Below are 12,629 nucleotides of genomic sequence, written 5' to 3' on the forward strand. Positions count from 1 at the left end.
TGGAACAGTGTGATGGATGGTCAACACAGAGTGGTCTGCAGTTACTGGACATAAATTCAGATCTCAGCTCGTGAGTTTTTCAAGTATATTGCAGGCAAGTGCCAAAGGCAAACCACCTCTCAATCTGCATAGAGGGAGGAAAGATTGAAAGAAGAATTATTTGCAAGAATTATGCATTTATGTTGCTCCTTATGACAAATCATCGTAGCCTTAATGAATGCCTCAGTCAAAGGTAGAAATTAAAGCTTAAAGGCCTAGCAGAAGGAAAATTGTCAACATCTATGGCTCGGCTCATATTGCTTATCGAGCAGTAATCTGCATTCTTTATGTTTGGAGAAAGGCAGACGTTGACTGTAGTTTGTTTTATTTTGTTCAGCTGCTAAAATCTTCCATTTTAAGGCTTTGTTTTATACGCCCACCTCTTGGCTCTTGACTCCACTCTGCTTTAATAACTTTGAATAAGCCACAAGGATTTGGACGAAACTAAATGGCTGACTGAGCAAGTTTGTCATATGCTGGACAGATTTAGCTATCTTTCGAACAGGAAACTAAGCAGTCTGATCAGAATGGTAATTTATTTCTCATTTGGATATCAAATTGCAGGATGGCGCCATTTAAGATGCTAAGGTAACTTTGAAAGATCCCAGAGTTCCATGAGGGAAGAAAAGAATCAGGAGTCTGAAAAGAAAACAGAAAAAGCTGACCCATGAGTTAAACCAGTTTAATGTTTCAAGGAGCAACTCTTAAACACAACTGAGCTAAAGCTGGCTGAACTAATTCTGATGAAAGGTCCACGCCTAAAACATTTGCTCTTAACTTTTCTAGCCTTTTAAAATTTATTGTTAATTAACGTACTTAGCATAATGATGTTTGGACTTGGCTGTGCACTTTCAGCACCTTCTGTTGTCATTGCAGAATCGAGAGGGAATATGGATAAAGTTAAACAAAAAGAGTCAGCAAAAGTGGAAATGAATTCCAAACTGCAATTTTCACTTTCTAAAAATAACCAGGGAAAGATGATCTTTAGCCAAGTGATGATGTCATTTGGTTTTGGCTCCTCTGATGTTTTGCAGAAACTTAAAAAACTGAATTACTCAATAATCTTCGAGAACTGCCAGAACTAGCAAGTAAATAAAGCTAGAGCAGAGAGTGTGGTGTTGGAAAAGCACAGCACCACGCTCTCGACTCTAATCTCCAGCATCTGCAGTCCTCACTTTGGCCTAGTAAATAAAGCTAGTTAACCTTTAAGCTGCTGCGCAACTTTACTGCTCTGCTAAGCCTCGGGTTAGGGAGCCATAACTCTGACATCAGCTAGTCAGGGTAGATTTGTTTGTCGTCCACTGAAGATTGATAGAAGGGTCTTAATGCAAAGTTTCATTTGCCTTAGTTAGAACTGTTTTCGTTACTAGGGAGAAAGATGAATCTTGATCACTGCCAACATGAGACTCAGATGAATGTAAGAACATTTCCTCACCTTCCTGTCGGTCAGTCTCTGAGTCCATGGCACTATGGGCCTGAACAGATATCCAGGCTGCATGTTTCCAAAACTGCTGTTATCTCGGTCTCTGGAAGAAGCAGTTTGCTTGAAATATCTTTTTATAGAATCTTTTTTGGGGGCAGCTGACAATATTGATTCTCTGATTGATGCTGATCCATAACACAGCTTTCAAATTTAATCCAGTTTTTAATTTTACCTTGATATTACAAAGCATTCGCCCTGGATTTATTTGTTGTCTCAGTGGCCCTTCCCTGTGCCCAGGAGGTGGGTATGATGGTTTGATGGCTCATCTTCTGAGCTGTCCTGGGATGTGGCACTAAATTGGTTTTTACTGTGATTTGTGTGTCTGTACCTGTATATGTTACTTTTCCTACCATAGAAATTGTTTTTGAGGCAGCTTTGTAGTTGAAGAAAATCAGTGGCAAATCAAATGTTTATAAACCTTCACTACAGTGATATGATTTACATTGTAAAAATTGTAACTTATCCTATTCTCTGTTGCCTGTATCCTAAATCTCACCAAGTGTCATTCTCCCACAAGTACTGTACTTAGCCTGCTATGGTTCCTAAATACTTTCATTTTAAAATTCCTATTCCTGTATTTAAATCCTACTTATGGCCTCATCCTCTTTATCGCTGTGACTGCTTCTTGCTGTACAATTGTAGTGGTTGTAATGAGGTCAGACTGATAGGCCTCATAGATTGAATTCCCTGACTGGGGCTGTTAGCTGGTCCAATCTGGGAGCCCCGGCTGACAGATATAAACAGGAGCATCAGAGGTCCTGTTCAATCTCGGAGCCGGCTCTGAGCTAGCTGGGTCAGTGTCATGTACTGCACACATTTAAACAAAGGGTTACTTGGTGAAGGGATGCTGGCCTCTGTGAAGTTATTTCAACAGTCCTGTGGGTAGTCTGTGTTTCTTCAGCACTGGCTTGTTGCCCATCCTTCACATCCGTCTCCTCTCCGTGTTGTGACTGCACCTTTAGCAGTCTAGGCCCCAAGTTCCAGATTCCCTCTTAAACTTTTCCACTTACTCTTCTCCTTTAGGACAGCTCTTTAAAGCCCACGGGTGCTGACTTCTCCCTTCTGGCCTCTGTCGATTTTAGTCTGACTCTTCCCTGAAGCACTTTGGTTGCAGTTACTTCACATTATAAGTACTATAAAAGTGCATGTTGTTGTTGCATGCCTGGCACTCAGTTCCAAACAGCACCGGCTCCTTTTTAAAAGTTATTTGTCACCACAGAGTAGGAAAACTTCCGAACTGAAGTTTTTATAGATTGATTTAGTTGAGTTAAATACATTTGTGTCTGTGTTGTGAAGAGCGTGTGATAACTTTTCAAGCTATTTATTTTCAGTCTAAGCTACATCGTATATCAATAATTTGATAAAGCAGTCACAATCATTTAGTTTAAACTGCTGGTGTTTATTAATATTCTATATCATGGTCCACATGTGTGACATTCCAGTCATGATTCTGCAACATTATTTCAATAAAGCTGAAATGTCAGCTCTCTGTATGGCAACAAAATTGGCGCTGTTCAGAGTTGCTTTGAGTTAGTAAGCTGAGCTACCACCAATAGCAAAGTGTCTGAGGATAGCAAAGGTGGAAACTGTTCAGTCTTTTCCTTTGGGCAGCTAGTATGGCATCTAGGTCTCACTGCTGTCTCAGTGCTGTAAGGATGCAGGCTCAGTAGAGTAATCCAGCACAGAAACAGACCCTTCAGCCCAACTCATCCGTGCTGACCAGATTTCCTGAACTGAATTAGTTCCACTTGCCTCTGCTTGGCCGATATCCCTTTAAACCTTTCTTGTTCAAATGTCCTTGAAATGTCGTAATTGTATTTGCCTCTACCACTTCCTCTGGCAGCTTGTTCCATTCATCCATTCATGTGCTACTCTCTGCGTGGAAAGGATACCCCTCAGGCCCCTTTTAAATCTTTCAGACTCTCCGTTTGGTAGCTGTCGTTTAGCTCAGTGACTAACCAACTCCGATTCTCCAAGGCCGTCCTGTAACTGTGCCTTTCCGGATGCGTTTGCCCTGGATTTGTTTCTTGTCTCAGTGGCCCTTCTGTACGCCCAAGAGATGGGTATAGAATATAGAACAGTACAGCACAGAACAGGCCCTTCAGCCCACGATGTTGTGCCGACCATTGGTCTTCATGTAAGGTAAACCTAATGTATGAGCCCTCAAATTTCTGTGACCGTATACATGTCCAGCAGTCTCTTAAATATCCCCAATGACCTCGCTTCCACAACTGCTGCTAGCAACATATTCCATGCTCTCTCAACTCTCTGCGTAAAGAACCTGCCTCTGACATCCCCTCTATACTTTCCTCCAAACAGCTTAAAACTATGACCCCTTGTGTTAACAATTTCTGCCCTGGGAAAAAGTCTCTGGCTATCAACTCTGTCTATGCCTCTCATTATCTTGTACACCTCAATTAAGTCCCCTCTCTTCCTTTTTTCCAATGAAAAATGTCCGAGCTCAGTCAACCTCTCTTCGTAAGATAAGCCCTCCAGTTCAGGCAGCATCCTGGTAAACCTCCTCTGAACCCTCTCCAAAGCATCCACATCTTTCCTATAGTAGGCCGACCAGAACTGGACACAGTATTCCAAGTGCGGTCTAACCAAAGTTTTATAGAGCTGCAACAAGATCTCACGGCTCTTAACTCAATCCCCCTGTTAATGAAAGCCAAAACACCATATGCTTTCTTAACAACCCTGTCCACTTGGGTGGCAATTTTAATGGATCTGTGTACCTGCACACCAAGATCCCGCTGTTCCTCCACTTTGCCAAGAATCCTGTCTTTAATCCTGTACTAAACTTTCAAGTTCGACCTTCCAAAATGCATCACTTCGCATTTATCCAGGTTGGACTCCATCTGCTACCTCTCAGCCCATCTCTGCAGCCTGTCAATGTCCCGCTGCAGCCTACAACAGTCCTCTATACTGTCAACGACATCTCCAACCTTTCTGCCGTCTGCAAACTTGCTAACCCATCCTTCAATCTCCTCATCCAAGTCATTAATAAAAATTACAAAGAGTAGAGGCCCAAGAACAGAACCCTGTGGAACACCACTCAGCACTGACTTCCAGGCAGAATACTTTCCTTCCACTACCATTCGCTGTCTTCTGTCAACCAGCCAATTCTGTATCCAGACAGCTAAATTTCCCTGTATCCCATTCCTCCTGACCTTCTGAACGAGCCTACCATGGGGAACCTTATCAAATGCCTTGCTGAAGTCCATATACACCACATCCATCGCTTGACCCTCATGGTTCAATGGCTCATCTCCTGAACTGTCCTGGGATGTGGCAGGGTGGGGTTGGGGGTGAGACTGAGATGAGCTGTGCTGTCCAACTAGGAGAAAGTGAGGACTGCAGATGCTGGAGATCAGAGTCGAGAGTGTGTTGCTGGAAAAGCACAGCAGGTCAGGCAGCATCCGAGGAGCAGGAGAATCAATGTTTCGGGCTGGAGCCCTTCATCAGGATGAAACGTCGATTCTCCTGCTCCTTGGATGCTGCCTGACCTGCTGTGCTTTTCCAGCAACACACACTCGACTATGCTGCCCAACTGCCCACCACCAGCTCATGCCCTGACCACCACCTCACCTCTCAACAAATGGGGTTCAGAGAAAACAGAGGCCAGGGTCTCGCAATAAATATTGACCTCACCAGTGATGTCCACATTTCTTGCATGAATAAAAGTGATGCTGCTGTCTTCCTCTGCAACAAATGAAGTCTTTGTGGCCTAGGCAGAAAAGAAAGGTAAAATCACTATAATCCTACGAGACTCTGAGGACTATCATTAGAGAGAGAGGACTGGTGATAGTTTAAATTGAGTGTTGCATGCCTCAGCCAAGAATCCTTCATGGTAGTAATCACTGTTGTAAATAACAAGCAATCTAAACACTGGGAATTCTAAACAGCAGTAGGAAAATGACCAGATCATCTAATTTAAGTAGTGTTGGAGGGATAAGCATTGGCCTGGTGGATCAGTGGTTAACACTGCTGCCTCACATCACCAAGGGCCAGGGTTTGCTTCCACCCTTGGGCAACTGTCTGTGTGGAGTTTACACATTCTCCCTGTGTCTGCATGGGTTTCCTTCTACAGTCCAAAGGCATGCAGATTAGGTGGATTGACCATGCTACATTGTCCCCTAGTGTCCAGGGGTGTGCAGGCTAGGTGGGTTAGCCATGGGAAATGCAGGGTTACAGGGATAGAATGGATTGGGTTGGATGCTGTTCAGAGAGGCTGTGTGGACTCAGTGGGCCGAATGACCTGCTTCCACACTGTAGTGATTCCATGATTCAGTCCAACCAGGAGGTCAGCAGTAGCTTAGGATCTTTTACAGGTAACTGAGGAGGCAGGTCATTTAACATCTGATCTTAAAGTCACCATCTCTGATAGTTCAGAGCTCCTTCAGTATTTACTGAACTGTCAGTCTGGATATTGGACTTGACCTGACCTTGTGAATCAGACCACCAAGTTGACTGTGATACTGAACTGAGGTCCCCATTTAGAATCACTTCATATCCAATAGCTAAGGCTTTAATAATGTTTATGTGTTCATGTTATAACATTTCAAACTCTGACAATATCCTGCACACACGTCCTGGTTGTTAATGAAAGGGAAGTATTCATGTCCTCACACCATGTTATCAAAGGAGAAAAGTTTTCCTAAAATTTTGCAGAGTAGAAAGTTTACAATCAATAGCAGTTGCTTTTTCTCTTCATAATATTGTTTTTGTTTTTAAACGTGGACAGATGTATGACATGCGTTAACGTGATTCCTTTGCTGTGAAACATTTTGTGGTCTATTATTTCCCAACCCAAACTTGAACTTCATTTGATTTTGAAACTTTTTTTTTAAACCTTTCCTTTCATTATCTTTTCCAGATGTTGTTTTGGAGAAAGCAATGCACAAATGCATTCTGAAGCCCCTGAAGTCTTACATTTACGCAACTTTGAAACAATTCCATGTCTCCGACGGCTCCTGGAAGCAGCTGAAAGAGAATCTGCTCTCTGTTAAACAAAAAGTGCCTCAGGAACTAGGAGTGGATGCCTCTGTCCCCGATACTGTCACCTTGGATAAAATAAGGCACAAGTTTCATAACATGCACAAGGCGTACTCTCCTGAGAAGAAGGTGTGTCTATTGCTAAGGGTCTGCAAAGTTATCTACAGTGTTATGGAAAACAACTCAGGTACAGTATTATTTTACTAAGCTGTGCATTAAAACATCAGTTAATGTATGCCTTTAACATGCTAGGCCTGGGTCAATTAAGGACAAGTGGCATAGAATTGTGAAAGACAGATAATGCCTAACCAAAGAATAAGCTTGACTCTGCAATAAAGGGAAAATATTGCAGATTCTGAGGAAGGGTTATTGAACCCAATATGTTAATTCTGATTCCTCTTCACAGTTGCTGCCAGACCTGTTTGTGGTTTCCAGCATCCACAGTTCTTTTGGCTTTTACTCAAGATACTGCAAGGGATGCTGGGAAGCTTGATGAAAACTCAGAGAATGCTCTAGAAACTCAGCAGGTCTGTCAGCAACTGCGGAGAGCGAAACAGCATTAACGTTTCGAGTCCCAGTATGATGCTTTATCAGGACTTCTTTAGAGTTCTGAAGGAAATGATATTGCATGTTGACTTTCCAAGGGTGGTGTCCAAGTAAATTGTCACAAGGGAGGCACAGGACTTTGTTATAGGAGTGCAACACCAGGTCACACAAAAATAGGGAATGTCACTTACTATTCAAAGAGCTGCAGGCAATTTTGGACATTTTGATGCCAGATAGAAGTTGACAGGGACAGCAATGATATAATACCATTTGGGAAGAGAGAATGAGAAGGGGGCATGTTGGTCAAATGCTAAGTAAATCAAAGAGTAAAGAGACCTTCAAGTTGAGGTAGACAAATATGAGAAGGACAGTATAATGAAGTTCTTACAAATTCAGGGTCAGCTTTGTATTTCCAGGAAGTGGCAGCATTACTAGTCCATCTTATTGGGTCTGATTTAGGGATGTGTCCGAATAATGGGACATCGCGCTTCTCTCAATTTCCCTCGCGTGCACAGCTCCAATGTTTTCTTTAGTGAGGTGAATGGAGAATTGTTTTATTTCCCAAACCGTAAGTGAGCTGAGTGACACAAAGCAAAGTAAGCGTTTATTAGTGGTTCTTGCTTCCCTCGGAAAACTTGAAGGAGAATTAACAAACTGTACGCTGGCTGTTGGGCCTGGGATTAGAGCATTGATCATTATTATAGCAGCAGTCAGACTTTCCTATGTTTCCAGTGGCAACGAAACAAAAGCAGAATATCATGAATGATGGAAATATGAAGTGATCATGAAAAAACACGCTGGAAACGCTTAGCAGACCTGGCAGCAGCTGTGCAGAGGGAAACTGAATCAAAGTTTCAGGTTTCACTTTGAAATGACCTTTCATCAGAGGCCACCATGACCTAAAACATTGGGCCACCTGTACAGGAGGTGACAGGAGCTAACCAGGCACTTAACTGGGCAGCAGCATGCCTTCTCTCAGATCAGGGGTTTATGAAAGGACAGGGTTTGGATCTCAGTGTGCACCTTCTTCCTGAGGGCCTTGGACCAAGGGGCCCACCTCCTGGATGCAGTGGACGCTTAAAGGCTTCCACTGGCAGACCGAGCAGCAAGGCCATTCATATTCCCTACCTTGGACTTAATCAGAACAATGGTGGGAAGGCCCTTCCACTGGTAAAGTGGTGGAGACGTTAAATTCCACCTGCTAATGCTCTTTCTCTATACAGTGCTCCCTGACCTGTTGAGTGTTTCCAGCACATCTTTTTTGTCAAATCCTCATACGATTGCTATCTGTCAATTTCATTGCAAATCTACTCAAGTTTATGGTCATAAGACAGAAGAGCAGAATTAGGCCATTCAGCCCATCGAGTCTGCTCTGCCTTTCAACCATGGCTGATGTTTCTCAAAAGGGTCATCCTTTCACTATGCCCTCACGTCCTAGTCTCTCCTACTAGTGAAACCATCTGGTCCATGACCATTCTATCCAAGCCTCTCAGTATTCTGTCAGTTTCAATCAGGTTTCTTGTTCATCCTTCTAAAGTCCATTGAGTACAAACCCAGAGTCTAAACTAAATATAATGGTTAAATATAACATAATCCCATGATAGATCCTAAAACAAAGCATGAAAAGAGAAGTCAGGGAGCACTTATTTTCTGCATGGCAGGTTGTTAAGGTTTGAGAAGCTGGTAGAAGTAAGTTTCATAAATGTTCTATCAAGCAAGTGGATAAATACCTGTAATATATACTATGGGATGGAATAGTTCTCTCAGTAAGAAACCACCTCCTATATCAATAAATTACTGGTGTTTATATAATTAAGTTCTAGCAATCAAATTGTATAGTTTAATGTAAAATTCTGTCCCTGGTTTTCCTGGCGTGGAGGACATGGAGATTTGAGTAAAGGCTGTTAGCACCAAATGTAAACTATTATAGTTGGGGTATTCCATTTGCACAATCAAAACTGAAGTCAGTGGGAATTGGGGGAGGGGGGGAAATCTCCACTGGATCAAGTCCAACCTAGCACATGACTGTGGTGTTGGAGGTCAGACATCTCAGCCCCAGGGCATTGCTGCAGGAATTCCTCAGCATTGTTTCCCAAGCCTAACTGCTTCTTCAGCTACCTCACCATGACCTTGAGTTCCTTCACAAGGTCTGAAGTGGGGACATTTGCTGATATTTGCACAGGAGTCAATTACAGTCAGGTAAAATCAAAATACTGCAGATGCTGGAGATCTGAAATAATGACCAAGCAGTGGAGAGAATTTGTGGAGGGAGAAACCATGTTAACATAGAGTTCCAGTGATTCATCTTCGGAACCCATCGATGAAGAGGAAGAAGAAGTCATGTTAGACTTCACAATAACTCTGTTTCTCTCTCCACAAATGCTGCCAAACCTGCTGGGTTTCTCTAGCATTTTGTTTTTAATCACTGTTGAATGTTGCTCATAAAAGGAGAGAATTCATTTTTACATCAAACAAAGAACTGTTACTAAGGCTTGACCAACTTAACCAGCTGTCCCTTTTTGTGAAGACACGTTTCCCAGTTTGAAGCAATATTCTGGTGTACCACTGACACACCTTTGAGCACCCCCAATGTGATTGAGGTGACAAACAGAAATATATTCCCATAACAAGCGGGAATCATGATTTCATCCTGAAAGTACAGTGCATGCTATCACAAGAAGCAGACGAAAATCTTGGCTCTAATGAATCTATTGAATTGTACCCACAGGAAGGTTATATGGGGCGGATGACTTCCTGCCTATGCTGACCTATATAGTAGCCCAGTGTGACATGCCAGAGTTGGAGATTGAGATTGAATACATGATGGAATTGTTGGACCCATCACTACTGCATGGAGAAGGTACAAAGCAGCGTTATTATTCATGTTTTTGGAACACTGCTAACTGAATGGTTCACAACGACTCATTCATTTGACTCTACCTCTTTCAATGAAGTGGCAGCAAATCCTGTACAAAGGTTTATTTTGATGGTGACTGGTTGAATTATTCTACTCCCCGGGTCACACAGTGGATTGGCACAACTACGCTGTGCCAGGATTAGGACAGAGTTTGCTTCCGCAGTTACCTGAATGACACATTCTGGTGCTGTTGGAATGAGTTGTTCTGCTTTCTCGAGGGGGTGGAGGAAATGGAAGCAGGTCAGCTTTTTTGTTTAATCATTTATTAGAAGTGGATGACATCGTTACAGGTTTCCTCCTGTCTTCACTTTTAAACTGTGCAGAGCAGGGGTGGCCATTTCAGGGGGGTTATCAGGAATGGAAAGTGTAGAGAAGGAAGTTTATTAGACTCATAGAGATGTACAGCACAGAATCAGACTTGTGCATGCTGACCAGATATCCTAAACAAATATAGTCCTATTTGCCAGCACTTGGCCTATTTTCCCTCTAAAGTCTTCCTATTCATGTACTCATAAAGATGCCTTTTAAATGTTGTAATCGTACCAGCCTCCACCACTTCCTCTGGCAGTTTATTCCATACATTCACCACCCTCTGTGTGGAAAAAGTTGCCCTTTAGGTTCTTTGTAAAACTTTTCTCCTCTCTCCCTAAACCTATGCCCTCAAGTTCTGGACTCCCCCACCCAGGGGCAAAAAAACCAAGTCTACAAAAAAAACTCATGCTCCTCATGATTTTATAAATCTCTATAAGGTCACTCCTCAGCCTTTGATGCTCCTGGGAAAACAGCCCCAGCCTATTCAGCCTCTCCCCAAAGCTCAAACCCTCCAACCCTGGCAACATCCTTGTCAATGTTTTCTGAACCCTTTCAAGTTTCGCAACATGCTGCCGATAGGAGGGAGACCAGACTTGCACACAGTTACAAAAGTAGGAAGAAATTATTATTGTAGACATATTTTAGTGGATTCTGGATTAGTGGTGCTGGAAGAGCACAGCAGTTCAGGCAGCATCCAAGTAGCTTTGAAATCGACAGGGCAAAAGCCCTCCATCAGGAATACATTGTCCTGTATAAACCAAAACAAGCTAAATCAGTTTATATCTCATTAAACTTGTTTTATTATTTACTTGAAAATAATAATAGGTTTGACGAGAATAAATGTTGAAATGAAAAACTAATTTTATTTTTGCACGTGAATTGACTAACACAATTAACATCAAAATGAGTAAATTAATACAGTGAAATATTTGGTATACATCCCTGGCTCTTAACTGGTATTTTGCTGGGAATGATTTTGTATTGGAACACTGTGTTTAATACGTCTGGTTACTGGAATTTTTGTTGTTTAGATACAGGGAGTTCTTCCTTCCTTCCCATTCTTGTCTGTACGCCAGTACATTGTCATTTATCTTACTTCCCAGTTAAATTCACGTAAATGAGAATTGGTGCCAAGTTCCAAACAAACTAATTAATTTTGAAATTATTTGTGGACAAGTTCATGTACATGCAGTTCGCAGGTATAAAATCGTGACTCTTCCTGACTTGAGAAGTGAGGTGATTTGGATCTGATGGTGTTAGCCTGCCTATAAAATGCTACCTATCTCTACAGAATCCTAAACTTGTTTGTCAGATTACAAGCTATGGTTCTAACTTGTCGGTAAATGGATTCCACTTGAAAATCTGATGGGTAATCCAAAAAAAGAAGTAAGGTCTAAATCCAGCCCCATGTATGAAACCTGGGAAATTATCTGAACCATTAAACTCTGTCAAGATACTGCCAGCACGTCCAATCAGTGGATGAAGTAGGTCAGAGGAATGACTGAGACTCTGCATATAATGGGCTAAATTGTAGTTGAAACAATGCATTGCACTTTGAAACAGTTTGAATATTGATTGTTAGATCATTGACATTAATAGAAGTCTCAAGCAGCCAATCACAGAACGACCAATCAGATCCCTAGAAATTCAAGTAAATGTAGCAGCCTTTGAAAAGAGGGAGGATGCAAGTTAACAAGTCACATCAGGAGTCTCCAGTTCTTACTGGTTTCTTCCCAAAACAACCTGGCTTTTCTCTTTTTGGATGCTGACTGTTTTGTTGTCAGTTGCCAGCTTTGCCTGTTTTTAATTAGTTTGTTTTAATTGATCAATCCAAGAACCATTTCTTAACAAACCCCAGCGTCAAATAATCTAACAACTTTCCCTTGACATTTGCCAGCATTACTCTCGTTGAGTCCCTCACCACCAATATCCTGTGGAGTCACCATGGACCTGAAGCTTAACTGGACTAGCCAGCTAAATACTGAGGCGACAAGGACAGCTCGGAGGTCGGGAATCCCGTAGCGAGTAATTTGCCTCTCGATTCCCCACAATCTGTCCATCACCTACAAAGCTCAAGAGCGTGGGGCTGGAAAAACACATCAGATCAGGCAGCGTCCGAGGAGCAGGAGAATCAACGTTTCGGGCATAAGCCCTTCATCAGGAATGAGGCTTGTGGGCCAAGGGGGTGCTGAGAGGTAAATGGATGGGGTTGGGGGGAGGTAGCTGGGAAAGCGATAGGTGGATGAAGGTGATAGGCAGTGGAGGCAGTGATGGATGGGTCTGGAGGGCGGGGCCGAGTTGGAGGCTTGGGCTGGGATAATGTGGGGGGGAGGGGAA

The 12,629-nt window shown here is 42.6% G+C and overlaps 1 protein-coding gene across 3 annotated transcripts in view; it reads left to right on the forward strand.

The window, feature by feature from the left end:
• Positions 1–12,629, forward strand: part of LOC140483265 (ras and Rab interactor 2-like) — a 157,051-nt gene that overhangs the window by 136,778 nt on the left and 7,644 nt on the right. For all 3 annotated transcript variants that reach the window (XM_072581406.1, XM_072581408.1, XM_072581407.1), the window contains 2 exons: positions 6,399–6,704; positions 9,792–9,923. In XM_072581406.1, coding sequence (XP_072437507.1) covers positions 6,399–6,704; positions 9,792–9,923 — 438 coding nt within the window. The remainder of the gene's footprint in view (positions 1–6,398; positions 6,705–9,791; positions 9,924–12,629) is intronic.

Source organism: Chiloscyllium punctatum, chromosome 11 (genome assembly GCF_047496795.1).
Source record: "Chiloscyllium punctatum isolate Juve2018m chromosome 11, sChiPun1.3, whole genome shotgun sequence".
NCBI classification, from domain to species: Eukaryota; Metazoa; Chordata; class Chondrichthyes; order Orectolobiformes; family Hemiscylliidae; genus Chiloscyllium; species Chiloscyllium punctatum.